Source organism: Somniosus microcephalus, chromosome 6, assembly GCF_052327205.1.
Source record: "Somniosus microcephalus isolate GS21.2 chromosome 6, FLI_Smic_1.0, whole genome shotgun sequence".
Classification (NCBI taxonomy): Eukaryota; Metazoa; Chordata; class Chondrichthyes; order Squaliformes; family Somniosidae; genus Somniosus; species Somniosus microcephalus.
The window spans coordinates 12,499,344-12,525,974 of NC_140992.1; the positions used below are offsets into that span (position 1 = coordinate 12,499,344).

General features: G+C 44.0%; 1 protein-coding gene across 1 annotated transcript; it reads right to left on the bottom strand.

Annotated features, from left to right (window-relative positions):
* Positions 1-350: 350 nt before the first annotated feature.
* LOC147115463 (membrane-spanning 4-domains subfamily A member 8-like) lies at positions 351-26,631 on the bottom strand. The gene is made up of 7 exons (XM_085989741.1): positions 26,565-26,631; positions 14,922-15,131; positions 12,564-12,695; positions 11,478-11,534; positions 3,878-4,003; positions 3,663-3,782; positions 351-2,147 (listed from the first exon to the last, which is right to left on the bottom strand). Exons 2-7 carry the CDS (start codon positions 15,114-15,116, stop codon positions 2,037-2,039), a joined length of 741 nt encoding a protein of 246 aa, XP_085845867.1. The 5' UTR covers positions 15,117-15,131; positions 26,565-26,631; the 3' UTR covers positions 351-2,036.

Sequence of the window (26,631 nt, forward strand, 5' to 3'; positions counted from 1 at the left end):
CTGGCTGGGGCGGAGATCACCTCTTACAGAAGGTAGGTACTGCAGGGAATTCCAGGCCATAGTGATCTCCTGGACTAGTTTTGATTGCCTAGATGGGTCGGAGAGGAATTTCCAAGATTTTTTCCCCAAATTGGCCTGTTTTTTTTTACCTGTTTTTTTTGCCTTTCCCAGGAGATCACATGGTTTCAGGTGGGGTGAAGAGTGTAAATATTGTGATAAACAAGGTATCACAATTGTGCGGGACAGACTGGATAGACGAGAGGCTCTTTACCTGTCCATCATTGTTCATATGTTCGTATTCAGTACTTTCAAGGTACAACAAATGAGCATTGTAACTTTGTGTAAATTTATTATACAGCACAGCAGTATAGTTACATCAGAAAACCCAGGCTATCTAATACATAGAAGTAATCATTTGAAGAGGAGTCTCTCCATTGGTCTCCATTTTACATTTCAAGTTGATTGAAGAATAGCATTAATTTCTAAACCTTTCCTTTCTCATTTTCCATTTCTGAATATTTTGTCTTTTAAGGGCTGAATCATGATAATGTGGCAAGGTGACATGTATTATGAAGCTAGTGAATCTCAACACAAACAATCTAATTGCTAAATCCATTGAAAAACTGCAGAGTAAAATAACCTGCGGCTAAAACTATTCCAGCACCAATGTTTGTATTGTGTTGATTTAATGTATTTGATACAAGTCTCCCTGTGCTATTTGTTAATGTGCGTGTGAAATTTATCTGCGCTCTATTTATTAACATGTTCAGATGATTTTGTGTAATGTTTGTAACAAGCTCAGACTGTATTTATTAACTTGTTCAGATGGTTTTATTGTGTACTGTTTGGTAATGTGTCCTGGTGACATTTTTTGAGTTTACTATTTGTTAGAGTGTTTGTGTAACATTCCTCTTGGGAACTAGTGTTCACACATTCATGTGACATTCATCTGCATGCTATCTGATAGTTTTTGGCCCCTATTTGTTACGTGGGTGCTGTTGGATTTTTATTTTATAGTGTGTTTGGGTGACACACTGCTATTGGTTGATGTGTTGGGCTGACATTGTGTGCTCTGGGTTGTGACATAGGAAATTCATCTGTTACCATAGGTGAGTGAAATCACATTTGTGTTATTTCCCAATACATGTGGGTGAACTTTCACTGTGTGTTTTTTTTTTAACCCGTTTTGGGTACCATTTCTGCGTGCTATTTGTTAACACAATAGCTTGTAATTCCTCTGTGTTAAAATATTCGGCTGGGTTTCCTGTTAATGCAATTTCTTAACACTTTTGAGTGAAATTGCTTGGTCCACAATTTTCAACAGACCGCCCTGGTAATGGAAATGAAAATTGGGCAGTTTCTGTAATGGGCAGCCAATCCACAACGCCAGTATTACTTTGTAATATGGTCAATTAAATTTAAACAGATTAACGATGTTTCTAATATGCAGAACTGTTATGTGAACACCTTTAAAAATGGGCAGCCAACATGCTATCACTCTGCTGTTAAGAGTTAGTGCTCCGCACATGCAGGTTTGTTCGACTGATAGAGACATGAGACAACCAGGCAGGGTACTGGTAATGCATTGGCTATGGCCCGGAGTTCAGCTTTCCAACATGGCAAGTTGCAAAACTGAATTGAATATATTTAGCAAGGAGTGGACTCTCACCACAAATAAATCGCTATTAAACTTCTGGATGGTTGGAACAATGCTAGTTCACTAGTTTCTTACAGGGTTGAGAGCCTGCACCCCTACTTGCCATGGCCTACATGGGACTCCAGTCATCTGTAGGTGGTTGAATCTTAATGCCCTCCGAAGCAGCCGAGAATAGAAAGACCTCTGCTGCCTTCTCAAGGCAACTAGAGTTTGGGCAATAGATGTGGCCTTGGCAGCATCACCTGCAGCCCCAGAACAAAATGAACAGAAAAAGTCAGAGCACATTAATCTTTACATGCATACTAATAATATTGGGCCAAGTTCTGAAAGAGGAACGCAATTAACTCATGCTAAATAAAATTATGACAGAAATTCTTTCTTATCCAGCATACACATTTGGCATCGCTGTCATGTTGTGGGGAGGAGGGTTTCCATTGAACTGAAGGGAGGGATTCGGTTGTGCAGATGGGTTGTTGCACACAATGATCGGCTGAAAAAAAAAACAAACTGCATGAATATATAGGCCTAGAAATTGAGTGCCCTTAGCGCCGATTTTGCGGCGCTAGAGGGCCTAGCGCTGCATTTGGCGCCGGCGCCGAAATTGCCTGGGGCCCTTACGCCGCGGTAGACCGGTAGCGCTGCGCCGGCACCGATGACGTCATCGGTGTGCGCAGCGTCCCGGTTGCCATGACGACGGGCCCCAGCGCCGAAATTCAGTTGCGGCCGCCTCGCCCGTGGCAGCCGCAACTAAGACTCTGGCAACAGAGTCTTCCCCGAGTTTGCGCCGGCGCATTAAGGTCGCGCTGCGGCCGGCCGCTTTCCCGTCGGCTGCCTGCCCGCACCTCCCTCCCCGGACTCCTCCACCCCCCCCCCGCGGAACAGATGCGTCTGGCCTGCAAGCCCGGCACTTGTCCGAGGTGCCGGGCTCATTTTTTCAATATTTGAACGGACAGCGGGCGGGTGCAGGCAGCTCCTCCTTAACTGAAGGAGGAGGCCTGCACTTCCCCAGCCTGCCGCACCGCATCGGGTGCCGCAGCGCCGGATTAGCGCCGCAATTCGGCACTTAGCGCCCATTGGGAGGCGCTCACGCCCGCCAGTAGCGCCGGCAGCCGTCTGGGCGCGGCGCTACTGAATTTTTGGCGCGCGCAAGGGAATTAGCGCCGGCGCTAAAGCCCTGGCGCGGCGTCAACTCAATTTCTAGGCCATAGAGTTTTAAAAAGTTTTAGCGCAAGGAGGTCAGTCAGCCCATCGCGGATTCGTCGCCTCCCAGTTGAACCCAGTTCCCCTGCCAGTTTCGCCATTTGGCCACTAATGCTTGTGCTGGCATTCTGTCAGAGATATCAACATTTATCTCTCTACCAAATTCACGAAAAAACAGATTATCTGGTCATTATCACATTGCTGTTTGTGGGAACTTGCTGTGTGCAACTTGGCTGCCGCTTGTACTCCTGGCTGCCGCATGTATGACTTGACAATTTTGACTATAGTTAAAAATTACTTCATTGGCTTAGAATAAAGTATTATTAAAAAGTATTAGAAGCGAGTGGGATTAGACTAAGTGAAGAAAACAAAAACGTGAGGAGAATAAGAACCCGGTTCAGATTTGATCGGCCAAGTCACCCGTTTCTGTGGGGTAGCATTCTATATTTGTAGCCTAGGCTGGTATAACCTTGCTGCAGCCCAGAGTCCTTCCTTGGCTTAGCTGTTACCTTGTGGAAATGCTGGGCTGGGGATGGACAATAAAAATTGTAGGAGTTCCATTCTAACACAGTTCCTGCTGGGCGGGAAGCGGGCAGCTTCACATTGGCCGCTTGTTTTATGCCCGGCCTGATTTTGCGTTATATTGACTTCAGTCGGGTGTGGTACAAAACAAGTGTCGACATCCTGTCGCCCAGCAGTTAAAATCAACCCAGGTGTGCTTTTCAAAAATGGGAAAGAACGCTAATATACATGTGTACATACACAGCGGCGATAGAGTCGTAGATCAATTTATTATTTCACTTACCACTGGTGTTGTGTTGCAGCAGTTCATAGCTTTACAGTTAAAGCTTGAAATTGCAATGGATATTGCCACGTTAAGCAGTGCCAGCACGAGAAGTATGGCCAAACATACAACTGTGCCACTCTGTAAAGTGTGAAACACAAATAAATTAAGTTGGCAGCAAGCATTTAAAAATATTGCTTATTTATCGCTCAGTATCAACATAATTTGGCCCTCACCTGATACCGATAGCAGTAATATGAATAGTAGCAATATGGTGCTATTGCAAGGTTTATAGGATACATTATTATAGCGGGAATGCATAAAATTGCACCGATGATGTTCATTGATAAACAACCTTTGATCTGTAAACAAAAACATTACAGAACACATGAAAAAACATGAAAAGAGGAAAAGGCCAATTGGCCCATCAGGCCGACTCCTGCTCCAGCCTACTCCCGTCACCAATGGCAGTCAAACACAATTCCACAGTATTCATTCATCCGAACATCTACACTTCTGGTCTAGTGCATTTCACAAACAATAATCCTGCTTCCTCAGCAACACGGGTAACAGTCGGGCCTATTTTACTTTGGTACTGTACTGGTTAACATGTTCCCAGAAAATTGTTTTCTGCACAATTTTAATCATAGAATCATAGAATAGTACAGCACAGAAGGAGGCCATTCGGCCCATCGAGTCTCTGCCAGCGCTTTTGAAGAACAATCCAGTTACTCCCACGCCCCCGCTCTTTCCCTGCAATTTTTCTCCTTCAAGTATTTATCCAATTCCCTTTTGAAAGCTACCCTTGAATCTGTTTCCACCTATCAGGCAGTGTATTCCAAATTGTAACCGCTCGTTGTGTAAAAATGTTTTCCTCATTTTGCCTGTGGTTCTTTTGCCAATCACGTTAAATCTGTGCCCTCTGGTTATCGACCCTTCTGCCACTGGACACAGTTTTACTTTACTCACTCTATAATGCAATATTATCTTACTTATTTTATAATAAATCTGCAATTGCTTTGTTAACGTGCATCACGGAGTAATTGTACACAACTGTATTAAGCAATCTGCTACTGGAGGCAATCAAATACTTACATCTTACGGCACCTTTAGATTTAAGAAAGGTTAGGATGAGAAAAGGCAACTGGGAGCATCCAAATTCATTCATCCAGTTCATTGGCTCTTCAGAAATGATATCTAATTGTATTTCGAATAACACTTGTCATGTGAACATAGATTTCTACAATCATGGTCAAGCGTATGAAAGCTTGCTTTCCCCTTGTGATCTACCTCTGTGTATTCTTCAGAGGCCAGAAATTATGATGAATCCAATATCAGGCATTGACGCTATACGGAAACATTAAGATGTTCCAGCTGCCATGTTTATATCATATGTTATTACAGCTGGAAAGGGAAAAATGACACTGGTGATTTTGGATGCCAGACAACTTCTGATCTGGAAATAAGGACATTACAGAACACAAGCGTGTGATAAAACTTGGAAGGAGGAAAAGGCCATTTGGCCAATCAAGCCCAATCCTTCTCCAGACTATATGCAATCTACCCTATTTTTTTTTTGAAGAGGAGCCTTTCAGGTGACCTAATTGAAGCTTTGAAGATCATGAAATAAAATGACAAAGCTGATGAAGGCAAATACTCAAGGTGGCAAATAAAAAAAAAATCAAGAGATAATAAAGTGAATTTTTGGTTCAAGAAATGAATAAGATAAAGAGGCGAGAAATTGGTGTTGCTATATCAAAAAGGACCGGATTTATTGGATATAATGATTTCCTCCTATACCCACAAGTTTGTATGCTGTCATGTATTTTACGAGTTTGCATAGCACTGATTGGTTGTTTTTGAATGGTTTGGTTGAGAACTGCAACTCTGATTATTCCAATAAATATCTTTGCGCCGACACATTGTGCAAGGAAAGTGCAATCGCCACTTTCTGATGTCACTATAAAGCCAGCAATGTTAGTTTCAGCTTCAGATTCTGGAGATTTGTCCCAACAGTTAACTTGTTTTAAGCTGGTTCCCCAGCACTGTGTGGCTTAGACTGCTACGATGTAGTAATTCCAGGTTTACTTTTCCGATTCTATTCATAATATAGACTTGAATTATGAACAGACCTCGAAATTGTTTTCTTGGAGGTAGTGGCCTGTGATTAGATAGGCAGGTATCAAGTGCCTTGCCCAAGGGGTGACTGATCTTATGCGAGTCTGGGTGGTAGGTACTGGGAGGCTATTCGGAACTCTTCCACTGCTTACGAGCATGCATACTTTCCAGGACGGATAACTGCACCGTAATCAGGAATGAGAATAGAAACTTATTCTTTACCCCTGCCCAGATAAGAGATGCTGGGGTACATTTTCATTTTACCACGCGGGCGTAAAACTGACGTTGCGGATTGGCTGCCTGATGTAGAAACCGCCCAATGCCCATTTCCATTCACTTGGGTGGCAAGTTGAAAATCTCCCCTTGCCGAGTCCAATTGCACTGTGTGCTCTACCACTTTGATGGAGATCACTAGAGTGGAGATCCAATCTGTTCTTTATACCTCAATCCCACGTTAGGTGCTGCAGTTATCTACTTGTGTTCATTCAAAGGTTAAAAACAGATTTATTTTTGTAATACATTATTGTAGGGTACTGCACCGTGGCAGGCTAAATGGCTTAACATAATGCATGATTGGATAGTTAGCATATAATGGGAAAGAAAAGGGTTCTGTCCAGAATGGTGTGGAATGTTAAAATCAAGGAGGCTGAGATAACAGAAACATGACAATTATTGAAAAGTGTAGCACAGATAATGAGTGTGAAATGATTCCACAGCCTAGGGGAACATAAGGACTAGTAGTAGGTGTAGGCCATTCGGCCCTTCGAGCCTGCTCCGCCATTCAATAAGATCATGGCTGATCTTCTACCCCAAAATAGCAGTAAACCTTCAAATAATTTTTTTTAAAAATCACACTTTTTAAATAAACTATAAATTACATTAAATAACTATTTTAAACAATAATTTAAATTTTTGAAAAAAATAATTTTATTCTCTAACGGGGCTAAAAATAAACTTACCTTGCTTTAAAGTATTTAAAAATAATAAACCTGTGGAAAAAATGTTTTAATTTTAATTAATTGACCACTTACCTTGCAAAAAGCAGGCCTTACGCCTGCTTTTTAAATGTGTAAATCCTGCAGGCTTACCCTCCCGGGAAAACCCGTAAAAAAAAACTAATTTCAAAGCGCACGCGCATCCTCCCCTGCGCGTGTGTTCGACCACTAAACCCCTTCGTTCAGAGGATCGGAAGTGCCGGTTTCCCGCGCATGCGCAGTGCATGCAGGAAACCGGCACTTCCATTCGGCCTACGGGTGAGTACCCCATGCGTACTCACCCATGGAGACACGAACTTCTGGGCCAATGTCTCCTAGTTCTAGACTCCCCAGCCAGGGGAAACATCCTCCCAGCATATACCCTGTCAAGCCCTTTAAGAATTTTATATGTTTCAATGAGATCACTTCTCATTCTTCTAAACTCTAGGCAATATAGGCCTCGTCTAGTCAATCTTTCCACATAGGACAATCCCCTCATCCCAGAAATTAGCCTAGTAAATCTTAATTGCACTCCCTCTAAGGCAAGTATATCCTTCCTTAGGTAAGGAGACCAAAACTGTAAACAGTACTCCAGGTGTGGTGTCACCAAAGCCCTATATAATTGTAGTTAGACTTCTTTACTCTTGTACTCCAATACCTATGTAATAAAGGCCAACTTACCATTTGGTGTCCTAATTTCTTGCAGTACCTGCATGTTAACTTCTTGTGATTTGTGTGCATAGACACCCAGGTCCCTCTAAACACCAACATTTCCCAGTCTCTCACCATATAAATATATTCAAATTTTCTATTTTTCCTACAAAAGTGGATAACTCCACATTATATTCAATTTGCCATTTTCTTGCTCACTCACTTAACCTGTCGATAATCCTTTGCAGCTGCTTTCCATTCTCCTCACAGCTTACTTTTCCACCTAACTTTGTATCATCAGTGAACTTGGATACATTGCACTCAGTCCCCTCATCTAAATCATTGATATAGATTGTGCATAGCTGAGGCCCAAGCATTGATCCTTGTAGCACTCCACTAGTTACACACTGCCTTCTTGAAAATGATCCATTTATTCCTACTCTTTGTTTTCTGTCTGTTAAACAATCCTCAATCCATGCGAATATACAACCACCAAACCATAAGCCCTAATTTTGTGTAATAACCTCTTTTGTGGCACCTTATCGAATGCTTTTTGAAAATCCCAATACGCTACATCCACTGGTTCCCCCTTATCTATCCTTCTAGTTACATCCTCAAAAACTCTTAACTCTTAACAGATTTCCAAACACGGTTTCCCTTTCCTAAATCCGTGTGACTCTGCCCAATCATATTATGATTTTCTAAGTGCCCTGCACTTTCCTTCTTGCATTTTCCCTACTACAGATGTCAGGTATTCAAATACTGCTTAATGTCTCTTCTTCTCTTTTGTTCTCTCCCAGCCTGGCTTCTTAATCTATTTCATTTCCTGTGCCTCTTTAGTCTTGATAAAGGGTTCACCCGAAACGTTGAATCTAATTTCTCTCCACGGATGTTGCCTGGCCTGCTGAGTTTTTCCAGCATTTTCTGTTGTTATTTTGGATTTCCAGCATCTGCAGTATTTGGCTATCGTAATAGAGTTCAACAATTTCAGATCATAACCTCGGCCCCTATCATATGTATATTTTTTATCCACACTTTTTGTTTGTGCCTTTTTTCTTCCCTCCCACATGGCAGCTGTCCTTTATTCTGCCAGCACAATTCACACCTCATCTAGAGCCATCCTTTGTTCCTTAACCTGTCCCATTACCACCTCCTCTTGCCTTGAATATCTCTTAATGCCTCTTTACTTCTCCTGCCTTCTATCCTATCACAGACCTTCCCTTTTCTTCTTTCATCCCCTCCCCCATTTCCTAGCCCCTAAACTTGCTTTAAAATCTGTTCCATTTCCTGCTTTTTTCCAGTCCTGACGAAAGGTCTTCGACCTGAAACGTTAACTCTGTTTCTCTCTCCACCGATGCTGCCTGGCCTGCTGAGATTTTCCAGCATTTTCTGTTGTTATTTCAGATTTCTAGCATCCGCAGTATTTTGCTATAGTGAAAGAAGAGGTAGTGGAGATACTGGATGAGATTAAAATTGATAAAGAGGAGGTATTAGAAAGGCTGTCTGTCCTTAAGTTGATAAGTCGCCAGGACTGGATCGGATGCATCATTGGATGCTGAGGGATGTTAAAGAGGAAATTGCGGAGGTACTGGCCATATTCTTCCATTCCTCCTTTGATACGGGGGTGGTGCCAGAGTACTAGAGAATTGCAAATGTTACACCCTTGTTCAAAAAGGGGTGTAACGATAAACCCAGCAACTACAGGCCAGTCAGTCTAACCTTGATAGTGGGGAAGCTTTTAGAAAAGATAAGCAGGGACAAAGTTAACAGTCACTTGGACAATTGTGGATTAATTGAGGAAAGCCAGCACGGATTTGTTAACGGCAAATCGTGTTTAACTAATTTGATCGAGTTTTTTGATGAGGTAACAGCAAGGGTTGATGAGGGTAATCAACCTGATGTACATGGACTTCCAGAAGGCGTTTGATAAAGTGCCACATCATAGGCTTGCCAGCGAAGTTGAAGCCTATGGAATAAAAGGGACAGTGGCAGCATGGATACGAAATTGGCTAAGTGACAGGAAACAGAGAGTACTGGTGAATGGTAGTTTTTTGAACCGGACAGTGGTGTTCCCCAAGATTTGGTACTGGGACCACTACTTTTCTTGATATAGAGTAATGATGTGGACTTGGGTGTACAGGGCACAATTTCAAAATTTGCAGGTGTCAAAAAACTTGGAAGTATAGTGAACAGTGATGAGGATAGTGATAGATTTGAAGAAGACAGAAGGATGGTGAAATGGGCGGACACGTGGCAAATGAAATTTAATGCAGAAAAATACAAAGTGATACATTTTGGTAGGACGAACAAGGAGAGGCAATATCAACTAAAGGGTACAATCCTAAAGGGAGTGCATGAACACAGAGCCCTGGAGGCATAAATTGTTGAAGGTGGCAGGGCAGGTTGAGAAAGTGGTTAAAAAGCACATAGGATCCTGGGCTTCATAAACAGAGGCATCTATTACAAAAGCAAGGAAGTTATGATGAGCCTGTATAAAACATTCGTTCGGCCTCAACTGGAGTATTGTGTCCAATTCTGGGCACCACACTTTAGGAAGGATGTGAAGGCCTTTGAGAAGGTGCATAAAACATTTATAAGAATGATTCCAGGGATGAGGGAATTCAGTTACATGGATAGACAGAGGCTAGGTATTCTACGACAAGTCTCTCACCTCCTGACTCCCCAAAGCCTTTCCACCATCTACAAGGCACAAGGAAGAAGAGTGATGGAATACTCTCCACTTGCCTGGATGAGTGCAGCTCCAGCAACACTCAAGAAGCTCTACACCGTCCAGGACAATGCAGCCCACTTGATTGGCACCTCATCCACCACCTTAAACATTCACTCCCTCCACCACTGGCGCACCATGGTTGCAGTGTGTGCCATCTACAAGATGCACTGCAGCAACTTGCCAAGGCTCCTTCGGCAGCACCTCCCAAATCCACCACCTCTACCACCTAGAAGGACATGGGTATCAGGCACATGGGAACACCATCACCTCCAAGTTCCCTCCAAGTCACACACCCTCCTGAGTTGGAAATATAATCGGCCGTTCCTTCATCGTCGCTGGATCAAAATCCTGGAACTCCCTTCCTAACAGCACTGTGGGAGTACCTTCACCACACGGACTGCAGCGGTTCAAGAAGGCAGCTCACCACCATCTTCTCAAGGGCAATTAAGGGATGGGCATTAAATTCTGGCCTTGCCTGCGATGCCCAGATCCCATGAACGAATAAAAAAAAGCTGGGGTTGTTCTCCTTAGAGCAGAGAAGGTTGAGAGGAGATTTGTTAGAGGTGTTTAAAATCATGAGGGGTCGGGACAGAGTAGATAGAGAGAAACTGTGCCCATTAGCAGAAGTGTCGAGAACCAGAGGACACAGATTTACGGTGTCTGGCAAAAGAACCAAAGGCGACATGAGGGATCTGGAATGCACTGCCTGAAAGGGTGATGGAGGCAGACTCAATCGTGGTTTTCAATAGGAATTAATAAGTACCTGAAGGAAAAACATTTGCAGGGCTATGGGGAAAGGGCGAGGGAGTGTGACTAGCTAAAGTGCTCTTGCAAGAGCCGGCACGGGCTCGACGGGCCGAATGGACTGCTTCTGTGCTGTAACAATTCTATGATTTTATGAAATGCAGAGTACAGCTTCATCTAGAGAATCCCATTGCACACTTCCATGTTAAGCACAGCACAGTTTAGATGCACTACCTACTCACACATTGGAGAGAATTGTCCTTCCTCTATCTGGCCGCATTTGTCCCCAGGCTCCAGAGGTGGAAGTACATCTTCTCCCCTTGTCCACCACTCAAGTGCCATGAGAGAAAGGTAACTTTCATCCACTTTGATTGGCTGGATTTGTGGAAGGGTAGGATTTGTTGTGGTAGATCATGTTGTGGAAGGGTAGGATTTTCACCCACTGCACCGTCTTATCCCTTCACTCTATTTTATAGTGTTCATTTTGTGCAAATTAAAATAACAAGGATTTCCTGTGACTGAATAACCAGTAACACATTTGTGCTGGTTTGTCATCTTGAGTGACGATACTAATTTTAAACCAACAATGTCAAAACCATCCTTTGAGCAAGTACTTACCATACAATCAGTTGGTGACTTCTCAACAGCTACAGCCAGTGACCCTGCAATAATAAACTTAAAAAAACACATTTCACATTAGAGAGAAAACTTAAAAAAATTGAATAGCGGTTGAAATAAGGGCTTTTGTCTTTTCTAAATTCTCCTCCCCTCAAGCTACAGACGTGTGTTAGACCCTGTCTCCATACTCTCTCTGCCTTCCTCTGGTTCCTCACTCAGATAGCCATTCTTCCTGTTTGAACCTTGAAAGCGAGTGAATGGAGTTAGTCGATTGGGCCACAGGGGTGTGGGATGGGGGACATCACAGGTGATACTGACCCTGTTGGTACTTGAATGTTTTTCCGGTTGGAGTTGGTGAATAACGAACAAAAGGAGGAAGGGAGGAAAATCTTCCTGTCTCTGGAGCTGGGTACTGAGGCCAGTCATAAACTGCCCATTATGGTCCCAGCTGAGATCAGGCAACTGACCACAGGCAGGGGACAAAACTTAGTGCGGTAGAAATTGGTTATTGCCCATTTTCAGGTCTGTAACCAACGGGCCTCGAGCCTCATCTACATTCTACTGGCGCCTGTCCCGCCTCCAAGGGATTGATTTCAGGCCTCCTGCCTCGCTGGCAGTGGCATTGAGGTAAGTCTAGGGGAATGGGAAGAGGGGGGTGGGGGGCGGTGGTGGAGAAGGACCATGGGAGGGGGGTAGTGGTAGTTGGTGGGCAGCAACGGCCCTCAGGCTTGCTGCTGGAGATGAGAGGAGCACTGCTCCTCCTCCTGGCTCTGCTTCACAATGCAAAAAATGTAATTACCTTTTTGGTGGCAGCCCTTTGCTCGGTCGCAACGATGACAGGAAGACCTGAGAGGAGCAGGCCGCTCAAGGAAGTCCAATTTGGCAGAGGGTTCCTAAAACAGGGGCTATGTCCTCTCATTAACATATACAAAAGGAGTCTGAAGCTTGTTTTGGAAAATGACTGTTCATACTATTCTTTGTGGAAAGTTGCCAACAGTCACTTGCTGCCAGATGTTCCTACTGAACGGTAGCAAGACATAGAACGCCCTGCAATTTAATGTTCTCAGTTTGATCAATGGTACTTACTACAACTCCAGTCCACCAGGGTGTCCCTACTATTAGGGAAAAGCCAACGATGGAATTATAATCATCTGCGCTACGGCCGACTTGTACCGTTCCAATGATTATGCAGATGATGCCCGTCACGATCTCAGTTATCTGCAAGAACCAGAAAATTGTGTCAAATTATAGAAAGGAAGGTGCGGCATTTCAACTTGCCACCTTGGCATGAAACTGGTACTGCGGATCACCCGCCGGTTCTATAGCAAGAGTCCGATTTTCACTTCGATTGACTTCTACGGCCGTGCACTTTATCCCACACACAAGCAACTTTGAAATCCGGAATTTGAAATATTTATTTTTAGGATTTATTGCAGAAACCAAAAAACCCCCCAGAATAATTCATAGACCATGTCATAAATCTCATCATCGAGAAACTACCTATGAAATAGCACTGGATGGCCAGCTGGTGGCGCCGTCTAAGGAGTTTAAATACTCGGGCGTGGGCCCCAGCTTTCCAGGGACATTTTGTAAAGACAAGGAGCTAGTGAAGTACAACTAGACTTCCATGTTCTGAAGCAAGTTGATTAAAGCCTTGCTTTATGCTCCAACCAAGTGCGTAGTGAGTTTTATTACGTCAGTCCGCTTCTCTCCTTTACAATTAATTGTGTGAATGTAATGTTAATGCTGCGGCAAAACTAGGAATAAATGTTTGGTAATCGCTTGTGGTGTGGAGGTGAAACACATCTTTTTGAATGAAAAAGAAACAACTCAAGATGTAAATAGATTTTGGCCCGGATTTGCGGTGGGTAATAACAGTGCAATTACAGGAAACTCTCGATTTACCGGCACCTAAATAACCAGAAATCTCTGTTAACCAGCAAAATTCAGGAGTAGGTTCAGGTAAGTTTTACTTCATATTAGTGGCCATTCCTGGATCTGTGGCTGTGTAACCGGGGTTCCTGCAGCTGTTGCTATGCAACAGGGATGCCTGGATCTGTGGCCGGGGTTCCTGCACCTGTTGCCATGCAACAGGGATGCCTGGATCTGTGGCCGTGTACGGGGCTCTCGTACCTTTTACTATACCTCTCTGTAATCTGGACTTTTTGATAAACCGGCGCCACGCCGGTCCTGTCGGTGCTGGTTAAAAAAGAGTTTCCTGTACCCCTTTGAAACTGACTGCAACTTCAGGATGTAGTTCATGCGCATCCAACGTGGAAACCCTGAAGTAGCGGTCAGTTATTGATTGCTCCGACACAGGCTGCGCTGTGCCCCTGCCATAGCCGGCAATTAGGGTAATGAGTGAAACGGATGAAAATGTTTCCATGGTAATATTGCTGTTAAATACCTCATTAAAAGTTAGGCTGTGTTGTATTAGGTGTAACTGGGGTTTTAACAGGGTATTGACTGCTAAACAAACATTCTGACCCTGAAAACTATTTTAATTCGGTAGAGTTTCAAATTACACCGTAAGGATGAGAATTACACTTTTTAAGAGACTTTAAAAGATTACATTTGTTAAAAGTTTTTTCATATTTATTTCAGTTTTACTGTTTCTCCATGTGAGAGCCCCAATCTTTGTTTTGCTCTCTGCAACATGTTTTTAAAGTCTGAATGAAAGCAACTTCTTCACTCCCTGGTTCCCTGTCTGTGAGAATTCTGCATTGTGATTGGCTGCTTAAACGGCTTGTTGACGTCACTGCAGCTCTCACTAGGGATCCCCCACTATTCTACTCTGATCTGACTGATGTGTTGTGAACGGCAAACTTTTCTGTTGCAGCTTTCTTCGGGGCCAGCGGCGAACCCTTTCATTAACTGCAAGTTCCATTCTAAATTATATTAGCGATGTAAAATTTGAAAATTTACTTGTCAGAATTTTGTTTTCTGATTTTCACTTCTTCCAACATCCCAGTTGACCTTTGATGTGACCCACGTGACTGCACTTCATGTGTAGACCAAGACAGTAACTGCAGCCAAGCTATTGACCTATGGTGATATCACAGCCAAGCCCAATCCTATCCTGAGTCTACATGTATATTGGCATATTTCACAGCAGGGGTCACTAAAGAGCCACCTGATTTTCTTTCCTAGCCGAGAATGCTGAACCCTGTTGGAGGCTCCCTCTTGCCATTCCAGCTGAGGACAGCTAATTCATCATAGGGCACAGATACCGAACCTGGGATCTTTCTGCTCTGTTCAGCTGGGTAACACTCTGTCTTACATCAAATAACAAAGCCATCCAAGTCACGCCAACACTATTTTATATTCCTACATTACCACATTGTGTTGGAATCGTTATTTGACTGCTTGGGTTAGCAAGTTTTTTTCTGAACTGTATTTAACTAAAATATAAACAATATTTCCCACATCGGACAATACGCTTACACCCAGGGCCTTGAGTTTTCCTTTAAGCATCGCCTGTACACCAGAATTATTTTGAGTGACGATTGTAGTTGTGTTTTGGTGCAGTTGACCATTTCCGAAGTTCTGCATCAATCCAGGCGTGCTGGGCAGCGGCTGTGGTGCTGGGAGGTGGTTTTGTGCAAAAAAAAATTCACCATTCTTTGGCAAGTAAGTCATTTTCGTTGTGATTGTCTGAAAGACAAAACAGAGTAAAATAAGTCTTTTCTGATTTGTAAACCAATCTTCTGTTATATATCTCAATTCACAGTCGATAACTAGAGTAGTGACATCCTGTGAAATAACTTGTGCACAATTCTGAATGAAATGCAAATACAGAGAAACAGAAATGCTTTTATTTGTTGCGGACCAGGAAATCTCTTCTTTGCTCTTAGGATTTCAGGAGTGGGGGACACAGTTATGCGGTGTGGGTGTCTAAGGAGCATAAATTTAAGCAACATTTTTCCAGTATGAGCAAGATGGAACTATGGAAGAGATTACCAGTGGGGAGGTGGAACAGAAAACCATGGTTGGATTTGAGAAAGGGCTGGATGAATTCCTGTTAGAAAGGGGCATTCGGAGTAATTTGTGTTGGAATCACAATAAGGGTGGGACATTGGAAGGGCAGGTTAGATGGTTATGTTGCGCCCAATGCATTCCCATGTTACGATCTAAAATTCAAAACAATTCATTGAGAAGATTTAGTCTCAGAACATCGGGACTTTTGGACAAAACACATAGGGGGCGAAACACATTGGCCCAGAAATTCAGGTCGGGGCTTCCCGCGGGTGCAAGTCCCCGACCTGCACTTACCTACTGCGCCGGCTGTTGAGCTGTGGGCCCACTTGGGATTCCGATCCTGGGTCTCCTCCAACTGCCGGCGCGCAGTGCTTGCGTATCCCAGGGGCACAGTTAGTTCGATGCATCCCCTGGGATCACGTGGGCCATGGAGAGCCAATGGTAGCAGGGAATGCTTCATTCATAAGTTTGACAGGAAGAGCTGTCAAACCTATAAATACTATAAGCCCCAAAACATCACTAAATCTTCAAATAAATTTTTTAAAAAACCACATTTTTAAAATAACTATAAATTACATGAAATAACTATTTTAAACAATAATTTAAATTTTTGAAAAAGTTAATTTTATTTTCTAACGGGGCTAAAATAAACTTACCTTTCTTTATAGTATTTAAAAATAATAAACCTGTGGAAAAAATGTTTTAATTTTAATTAATTCACCACTTACCTTGTTAAAAGCAGGCCTTGCACCTGCTTTTTAAAAAGTGTAACTGCTGGATGTAAGTTCGATGTGCACGTGCTGCCTCTCCGGCGCACGCATTCCACCTCTCAACCCCTTCTTTCGGGGTACGGAAGTGCCGGTTTCCCGCGCATGCGCAGTGCATGTACGGAACCGGCACTTCCAGTGGGCTTACGGGTGAGTACCCCATGCGTACTCACCCGTGGAGATCGAATTTCTGGGCCATAATCGCCCAGGAATGGCGCTAACTTCGGTAATGTTTGAGATTTAGTGCCAGGTGCTAATGCATCTCGCTGCACGCAAAATTCAGTGTCACCGCTCAAAGAATGGATGGGAGCAATAACGACCGAGCTCAGTGGGGTTACAGCAACATCAACAACTTGTATTTATATAGTGCCTTTTCAAAGCTTGGCCAAAGAGGTAGGTTTTAAGGAGCGTCTTAAAGGAGGAAAGAGAGGTAGCAAGGGAGAGAGGTTTAGGCAGGGAATTCCAGAGCTTAGGGCCCAGGCAACAGAAGGCATGGCCACCAATGGTTGAGTGATTATAATTAGGGACGCTGAAGATGGCAGTATTAGTGGAGTGCAGATATCTCGGGGGGTTGTGGGGCTGCAGCACATTACAGAGAGGGAGGGCCGAGGTCATGGAGGGATTTAAAACAAGGATGAGAATTTTGAAATCGAGGCGTTGCTTAATGGGGAGCCAATGTAGGTCAGCGAGCACAGGGGTGATGGGTGAACGAGACTTGGTGCGAGTTAGGACATGGGCAGCCGAGTTTTGGATGACCTCAAGATTACGTAGGGTGGAATGTGGGAGGCCAGCCAGGAGTGCGTTGGAATAGTCATGTCTAGAGGTAACAAAGGCAAGAATGAGGGTTTGAGCAGCGGATGAGCTGAGGCAAGGGTGGAGACGGGCGATGTTACGCAGGTGGAAATAGGCGGTCTTTGTTATGCTGCGGATATGTGGTCGGAAGCTCATTTCGGGGTCAAATATGACACCAAGGTAGTGAACAGTGTGGTTCAGCCTCAGACAGATGTTAGGGAGAGGGCTGGAGTCAGTGGCTAGGGAACGGAGTTTCTGGCAGGGACCGAAAACAATGGTTTCAGTCGTCCCAATATTTAATTGGTGAAAATTTCAGCTCATCCAGTACTGGATGTCGGACAAGCAGTCTGACAATTTAGAGACCGTGGAGGGGTCGTGAGAAGTGATGGTGAAGTAGAGCTGGGTGTCGTCAGCGTACATGTGGAAACTGACGCTGTGTTTTCGGATGATGTCGCCAAGGGGCAACATGTAGATGAGAAATAGGAGGGGCCAAGGATAGATCCTTGGGGAACACCAGAGGTAACGATGAGGGAGCAGGAAGAGAAGCCATTTTAGGTGATTCTCTGGCTACGATTTGATAGATAAGAATGGAACCAGGCGAGTGCAGTCCCACCCAGCTGGACGATGGTGGAGAGGCGTTAGAACATAAAAACATAAGAAATAGGAGCAGGAGTAGGCCATTCAACCCTTCAAGCCCGCTCCACCATTCAATGAGGTCATGGCTGATCTTCTGCCTCAACTCCATTCACCGGCCCTATCGCCATATCCCTTGATGCCCTTACTAGTCAGAAATCTATCAACTTCTGTTTTGAATATAACCAATGACTGAGCCTCCACTGCCCTCTGGGGTAGAGAATTCCAAAGATTCACCACCCTCTGTGTGAAGAAATTTCTTCTCATCTCAGTCCTAAATGACCTACCCTTTATCCTGAGGCTGCAGCCCCTGGTTCTAGACTCCCCAGCCAAGGGAAACATTCTCCCAGCATCCACCCTATCAAGCCCTGTAATAATTTTGCATACTTCAATGAGTTCCCCTCTGATTTTTCTGAATTCAAGAGAATACAGGCCTAGTTTACTCAATCTCTTCTCATTCGACAGTCCCGCCATCCCAGGAATCAATCTCGTGAACCTTCGTTGCACTCCCTTCCTTAGGTAAGGAGACCAAAATTGTATCCATAATGTCATGCCAATGGCTTAAAATCAAACAGAAGGCATACTGATCTTTCTTGGATTAATAATGATTGACTGAGCATTTGAGTATCCTGGGCTGCTCTGCAGGTGGGATGAATCCTTCAAATGAATTGATACTCATAACAATTAATTAAATTGTCCCATTAGTTCTGGCGAATTGCCAAAACTGTTAATGATTTCAGTAGATATGGGTCGCATCAAGATTGGAGTCAGCAACCTCTCTCAACCCGGGATGGGAGCTATCACCCAAGGTATTCCTCCACTGAGGTAAATGTGTCTCTGGGTGAAGCAGATGGATTTGGTTTGGCAACTCGTTGTCCTCTGTTACTATTGAAAAGTTTAGTGGCAGAATTGTCTACTCAGTAACACCCACTGACAGTTCAGTATAATCCATGTGACATTGTAAAAAGATATAAAGTATGTAAAAAGAAAAAGATTAGTGAAGACAAATGTAGGTCCCTTAGTTAGAAACGGGAGAATTTATAATGGGGAACAAGGAAATGGCAGAGGAATTAAACAAATACTTTGGTTCTGTCTTCATGGAAGAGGACACAAATAATCTCCCAGAAATGTTAGGGAACCAAGGGTTTAGTGAGAAGGAGGAATTAATGGAAATTAGTATTAGTAAAAAAATAGTGCTGGAGAAATTAATGGGACTGAAAGCTGATAAATCCCCAGGGCCTGATAATCTGCATCCCAGAGTACTAAAAGAGGTAGCCATGGAAATAGTGGATGCATTGGTTGTCATCTTCCAAAATTCTATAGGTTGTGGAACAGTTCCTGCAGATTGGAGGGTGGCAAATGTTACCCCACTATTTAAAAAAGGAGGGAGCGAGAACACCGGGAACCACAGACTGGTTAGCCTAACATCAGTAGTAGGGAAAATGCTAGAGTCTATTATAAAGGATGTGATAACAGGACACTTAGAAAATATCAATGGGATTAGACAAAGTCAACATGGGTTTATGAAAGGGAAATCGTGTTTGACAAATCTACTGGAGCGCAACTCCATTTCCCACCTTTGTTCTATATGCCGAGGTGCCTTTACCAAACAAAAACCTATCTATCTCAGCCTTGAAAGCTCCAATTGACCCAGCATTCACCATTTATTAAGGGAAGTAGTTCCAAAGTTTCACTGTCCCTTTTGTGAAAAAACTTCCTCATTTAACTCCTGAACGGCTCAGCACTAATTTTAAAATTTTAAACGCTTTGATCAGATTATCCCTCAGTCTTGTAGATGCAAGAGAATAAAAGCCAAGTTTATGCAACCTGTCCTCATAATTTAATACTCCAAACCCTGGTGCCATTCTGGTGAATCTGCGTAGCACCCCTTCCGAGGCCAATATATCCTTCCTGAGGTGGGGTGCCCAGAGCTGAACGCAGTGCTCCAGATGGATTCTGGCCAAGGCTCTATATAACTGAAGCATAACTTCCTTCAGTTTGTATTCCAGCCCGCTTGAGATAAACATAAGAACATAAGAAATAGGAGCAGGAGTAGGCCAATCGGCCCCTTGAGCCTGCTCCACCATTCAATAAGATCATGGCTGATCTGATCCTAACCTCAAATCTTCTATCACTCTGCATCCACCCGAACCCATGTGATCTCCCGGGAGAGGCGAAAAACCAGATAAAGACCCAATGGCCAATTTGGGAGAAAAAAATCTGGGAAATTCCTCTCCGACCCATCTAGGCGATCGAAATTCTTCCAGGAGATCACTCTGTCCCTATATTTTCTACAGTACTTACCTTCTGTAAAAGGCGATCTCCACCCCAGCCAGGAACAGGAATAAAACCATCTCCTGAAATCTAACAGAATTAGAACACAGTAGGAGCAGAACCAGGCTACACGGCCCCTGGGCCCACTCCACTACCCACAGGGCCATGACCATTCCGAACCTAGACTCATGTCCAATTTCCTGCCCGCTCCCCGTAACCCTTAATTCCCTTTACTTCTAGGAAACTATCTATTTCTGTTTTAAATTTATTTAATGATATAGCTTCCACAGCTTTCTGGGGCAGCAAATTCCACAAACCTACCACCCTCTGAGTGAAGAAGTTTCTCCTCATCTCAGTTTTGAAAGAGCAGCCCCTTATTCTAAGATTATGCCCCCTAGTTCTAGTTTCACCCATCATTGGGAACATCCTCACCGCATCCACCCGATCAAGCCCCTTCACAATCTTATATGTTTCAATAAGATCGCCTCTCATTCTTCTGAACTCCAATGAGTAGAGTCCCAATCTACTCAACCTCTCCTCATATGACCACCCCCTCATCCCCGGGATTAACCGAGTGAACCTTCTTTGTACTGACTCGAGAGCAAGTATGTCTTTTCTTAAGTATGGACACCAAAACTGTATGCAGTATTCCAGGTGCGGTCTCACCAATACCTTGTACAACTGCAGCAATACCTCCCTGTTTTTATATTCCATCCCCCTAGCAATAAAAGCCAACATTCCATTGGCCTTCTTGATCACTAACATTCCATTAGCCTTTTTGATTGTTTTTGTACCTGTCTCGTGGCTTTTCAAGATTTGTGTACTTCGACTCCCAAACCTCTTTGCTGCTGTACAGTTCCTAGTTACTCGCCATTTAGAAAATACTCCAATTTATCTTTCTTGTACCCAATGTGGATGACCTTATACTTGCTCACATTGAACTCCATTTGCCATAGTTTTGCCCACTCACTTAATCAGCCTATGTCCCATTGCAACTGCCTGCTCCCAGATGCACTACTTACTGTCATCTGCAAATTTGGATATACAACTCTCTATTCCGTCATCCAAGTCATTAATAAATATGGTGAAAATTCGAGGATTTGGGGAACACCACTTGTGACATCCCATCAATTAGAGTACCTACCCTTTCTCTCCAATATCTGTCTTCTCCCTCCCAACCATTTTCCAACCCAAATCTAAAGGTTGCCTCTAATTCTGTGCGTTCTCACTTTTGCTAATAATCTCTTATGTGGAACCTTATCGAATGCCTTCTGAAAGTCCGTTTAGATAACATCCAGAAACACTTCCTTATCTACATTTTTAGTGACCTCAGCAAAAAAATCAACTACAGTAGTCGGACATGACTTACCCTTAACAAAGGTCATATTTATTCAAGTGCTCAGTCACTTTGTCCCTAATGATAGAATCTAGTAGCCTCCCCATAACTGATGCTAAACTGACAAACCAGTAGTTACCTGGTTTCTCTCTCCCACCCTCCTTAAATAATATAGTGACATTATTGAATGGCATAGTTCTTGAATCAAGGGAGCTCTGAAAGAGTATGACAAACGCTTCTGCAATCCCCTCACCTATTTATTTTAATACCCTGGGTGCAAACCATCAGGTCCAGGAGATTTATCTATTTTCTCCATTACAATTTTGTTATCATAGAATCATAGGGCTAGAAATTCGGCTGCTTTGTGCCTGCCGTTAGTGCCTCTGGCGGCACTAATGACAGGCGCAAAGGGTTCATTGCCTGGGGAGGGTGAAAAAAGCGCCTCCCGAGAAATTTGGCAGAGCGTTGCAAAGGCACTACCCGATAGCGCAGCATCCACACTGGTAGCGCCCCAGGCCACTGCGCCGCCAGCGATTACATCATTGCCATGCACCATGACACCTTAGCGCCCCGTCGGAGGTGCGGCTGCGGCCCATGCCGCCATTTTGTTTTTTGGGCCTACCTCCAGGTTGGCCTTTCATGGTGCACCGTGGCGTGGTCCTTGCTGCCATTGCGCAACCCGGCACCGCATCTCGGTGCTGAGCTGTGGCCGTGGCACCACGCTGCTTTGGTGGCCTAGTGTGGGCCATCGGAGGCCCTGCAGAGTGCGCAATGGCCCTCCCCTTTGACTGAAGGAGAGGGGAGTTGAAACATGGCAGCGCTCTGCGGAGCGTTCGTGAAGCGCTGCCGATTGCGTCCTGACATCGCCTCGGTTACTGCCCCAACAGGAAGTGGAGCACCTGAGATTGTGTTCCACTTCCTGTGCAGGGCAGTAACTGAATTTCACGCCCATAGAATGATAGAAGGGTTACAGCACGGAAGGTGGCCATTTGGCCCATCGAGCCCGTGCCCACTGTCAGTTAGTCCCACTCACCTGCCCTTTCCCCATAGCCCTACAAAATTTTTTCCTTCAGCTATTTATCCAACTCCATTTTGAAAGATAAGATTGAGTCTGTCTTTACCACCCTTTCAGGAAGTGCATTCCAGATCTTAACCAGTCGCTGCTTAAAAAGGTTTTTTCGTAAGTCGCCTTTGGTTCTTTTGCCAATCAACTTAAATCTGTGTCCTCTGGTTCTTGACCCATCTGCCAATGGGAACAGTTTCCCTCTATCTACTCTGTCCAGACCCCTCATGAATTTGAACACTTCTATCAAATCTCCTCTCAATCATTAGTACGATAGCAAAATACTGCAGATGCTGGAAATCCAAAATAACAACAGAAAATGCTGGAAAAACTCAGCAGGCCAGGCAACATCTGTGGAGAGAAATTAGAGTCGACGTTTCGGGTCGAAACCCCTTTTCAAAACTGGAAAGGAAATGAAATAGATCGAAGGCAGGGCTGCGATAGAACAAAAGAAGTGAAGAGACATTAAGAGGTATTCAAAACCAGGCGAGATGGTAATAGGACAGTGGAGACAAAAGACGGCTCAGATTAGGCGTGAAGTGTACTGGCAGGATGAGAGACAGTTGCCATGTGGGAGAGAGAAAAAAAAGGAAAAGGGGGGGGGAGGGAAAACCCAAAACAAAGGGGTGGAAAAACAAATATAAGTAAAAATGTAATAGGGGCCGAGGTTTTGATCTGAAATTGTTGAACTCGATATTGAGTCCGGAAGGCTGCAACGTGCCTAATCAGAAGATGAGGTGCTGTTCCTTGAGTTTACGTTGAGCTTCTGTGGAACAATGCAAGAGGCCAAGGATGGTGAGGTCCGAGTGGGAATGGAGCGGTGAATTAAAATGACAGGCGACCGGAAGCTCGGGGTCACCCTTACAGACTGAACAGAGGTGTTCCCTATTACCAGGCGTAAGATTTCTAAGGGTTTTCTGCGGGCAGAGGTTCTCCAGAAAGCGGAACTTTCCGCCTGCAGAGGCCCTTCTCCAGGGCAGGCGTCCGATCATGCACTGTGCATGCCTGAAACTGGCATTTCCGATGTCCCTACGGGTGTGTACACAGCACGTACACATCCGTAGGCATCGGAATATCCGGACCATTGCCTATCCTCATTCTTTCTACCAAAATATATCACTTCACATTTACCTGCATTAAATTTTCATCTGCCACAAGTCCGCCCATTTCACCACCCTGACTATGTCTTCCTGAAATCTATCACTCTCCTCCTCACTGTTCACTATACTTCCAAGTTTTGTGTCATCTGCAAATTTTGAAATTGTGCCCTGTACACCCACATCCAATTGATCACTGTTCCCTAAATGTTCACCTACTGACACTTGCTCCACTTGACCTACCTCATTCCCCAGACTCAGATCCAACAATGCCTCCACCCTCTTCAGGCCAGAAACATACTGATCAACAAAGTTCTCCTGAACACACTTCAGAAATTCTTCTCCTTCTCTGCCCTTTAAACTATTACACTCCCAGTCTATATTAGGATAGTTGAAGTCCCCCATTATTACTACTCTATAGTTCTTGCACCTCTCTGTATTTTCTCTGCAAATTTGCTCCTCCATATCTTTCCCACTATTTGGTGGTCTATAGAATACACCTAGTAGTGTAATGGCAACTCTATTATTTCTTGGCCCAGAAATTCGGGTCGGGGGCTTCCCGCGGGTGCAAGCCCCCGACCTACACTTACCTGGCGCGCCGACATTTGAGGCCTGGGCCTGCATGGATTCCCGGTCTGTGGCCTGGTCCAGGTCCCGGTGCGCTGTGCTAGCATGATCCAGCGGCGTAGTTAGTTCAATGAGCCGGCTGGGATCACGTGAGCACTGGGCAACAATCGGAGGTTGCAAAAGTTCATTCATGAGTTTGATAGTAAGAACTGTCAAACTCATGAAAACTCTGGGCGCCCAAAACAGTACTTAAACTTAGAATAAAAGTTAAAAAAAATCCCACTAATTAAATGAACTATTAATAACTTTAGAAAACTATTTTAAACAATTATTCAAATTTCGTAAAATTTTTTTTTTTCACGAAATCGGGTCTAAAAATACACTTACCTTACTGTAAATTCTTTAAAAATAATAAACCTGTGGAAAAAAAATTCTAACTTTAATTATTAGACCACTTACCTTTTAAAATGCAGTCCTTACGCCTGGTTTTTACATTTCTAAAATCTGAAGACTTACCCTTACGGAAAAATCTGTAAAAAAAACGTAAGTGCAAAGCGCAAGCGCAGACTCCCACGCGCGCACATTCGACCTCTGAACCCCTTCGTTCAGAGGTCCGGAACTGCTGGTTTCCCGCGCATGCAAGAAACCGGCACTTCCATCAGGTCCACGCGTGGGTACTCCGTCCGTACTCACGCGTTGGGACCCGAATTACTGGGCCCTTAACTCTAGCCATATAGATTCTGTCTTTGACCCCTCCAGGACATCCTCCCTCTCCAGCACTGTAATATTCTCCTTGAACAATACTGCCACACCTCCTCCTATCTTTCTTTCCCCATCTTTCCTGAACACTGTATAACCAGGAATATTTAATACCCAATCCTGCCCTTTTTTGAGCCAGGTCTGTTATTGCCACATCATATTCCCATGTGGCTATTTGTGCCCGCAGCTCACTTACCTTGTTTACTACACTTCGTGCGTTCACATACATACACTGTAAACCCATCTTACACTGTAAACCCATCTTAGACCATCCTGTGTTCTCTCTTAGTTTAATCCCACCTAATAAATTACTATTTCTTACTTTAGTGCTCTCTGTCTCTCCCAGTCCCTTGAGCACTTTATTTTCACTTTCTAATGTTACATCCTGGTGCCCAATCCCCTGCCAAATTAGTTTAAATACTTCCTTAACAGCACTAGCAAACCTCCCCGCGAGGGTATCGGTTCCGGCCCTGTTGAGGTGCAACCCGTCCGGCCTGTACAGGTCCCGCCTCCCCCAGAACCGGTCCCAATGCTCCAGGAATCTGGAGCCCTCCCTCCTGCACCATCTCTCCAGCCACGCATTCATCTGCGCTATCCTCCTACTTCTATACTCACTTGCCCGTGGCACCGCAAGTGATCCAGAGGTTGCTACCTTTGAGGTCCTGCTTTTTAACCTCTTTTCTTGCACCCTGAAATCTGCCTGCAGGACCTCATCCCTCTTTCTACTTACGTCGTTGGTACCAATATGGACCAGGACCTCTGGCTGTTCACCCTCCCCTCTCAGAATGTTCTGCAGCTGCTCAGGGACATCCTTAACCCTGGCACCAGGGAGGTAACACACCATCCTAGAGGCACGTCTGCGGCCACAGAAACACCTGTCTGCTCCCCTAACTATCGAATCCCCTACCACTATTGCTTTCCCACTCTCCTTCCTCCTCCCCTTGTACTGCTAAACCACCCGTGGTGCTGCGGACTTGGCTCTGGCTGTACTCCCCAGAGGAACCATCACCCTCACCAGTACTCAGAACTGAATACTGTTATTTATATTGAATCCAATAAATTCCTCCCCTTGATTTATTTTTAGTTTCCCTTCTATCACTGGTATTTTATTCTCTTCCTCTACTGTGAAAATGGATACAAAGTACTCGATTAAAAAATCTGCCATTACTTTCTTGCCTATTACCGTATCACTTGTGTCGGCCTTTAATGATCCCACATCTTTCTGAGCCACTCTCTTACTCTTAATATATTTATAAACACTTTTACTATTCGCCTTTATATTACTTGTAAGTTTTTGTATTCCTTCTTAATATTTTCTTTGTGTTCTATTGTTACTTCACAAATTTCTTCCAGTCTGCTGGATTGACACATTTTTGGCATTTATATAAAACACTTCCTTTAGTTTTATACTGCGCCTTAGGTCGGTTTATTATCTGTACAAGTGGAATTATTTCCCTTTAGGAGTGTGTTGATTTTGTACTAAATACTTCCTTGAATACCTCCCAGGGTTTTGCTATAGGTTCACCTGTTAACAGCCCAGTCCCGTTTAATATGTTCACCTTACGGCTCCTTCCTTCTAAGTTAGCCTTTAAACCTTGGTTTGTGAGTGATCTTTCTCCTTCTCGAACTTAATGTCAAACACTATCGTGTTATGGTCACTGTTTTCCAGATGCTCCCAGACTGTCAGATTATTAATTAATTTGGGTTCCTTACTCATTACTAAATCTAGTGCGGTGCAGACGCACTGGTGAACAAGCGCCACTTCAAGAGAAGAGAGTACCAACAATGATCAGAAAGAGTTAGAAATGATCTTAAACTTACCTGAGTGCCAGCAATCTTTCTCGGAGTCTGTGGTTCGGGTTTTATGTCTTGAGCAAAGAGTTTCCAG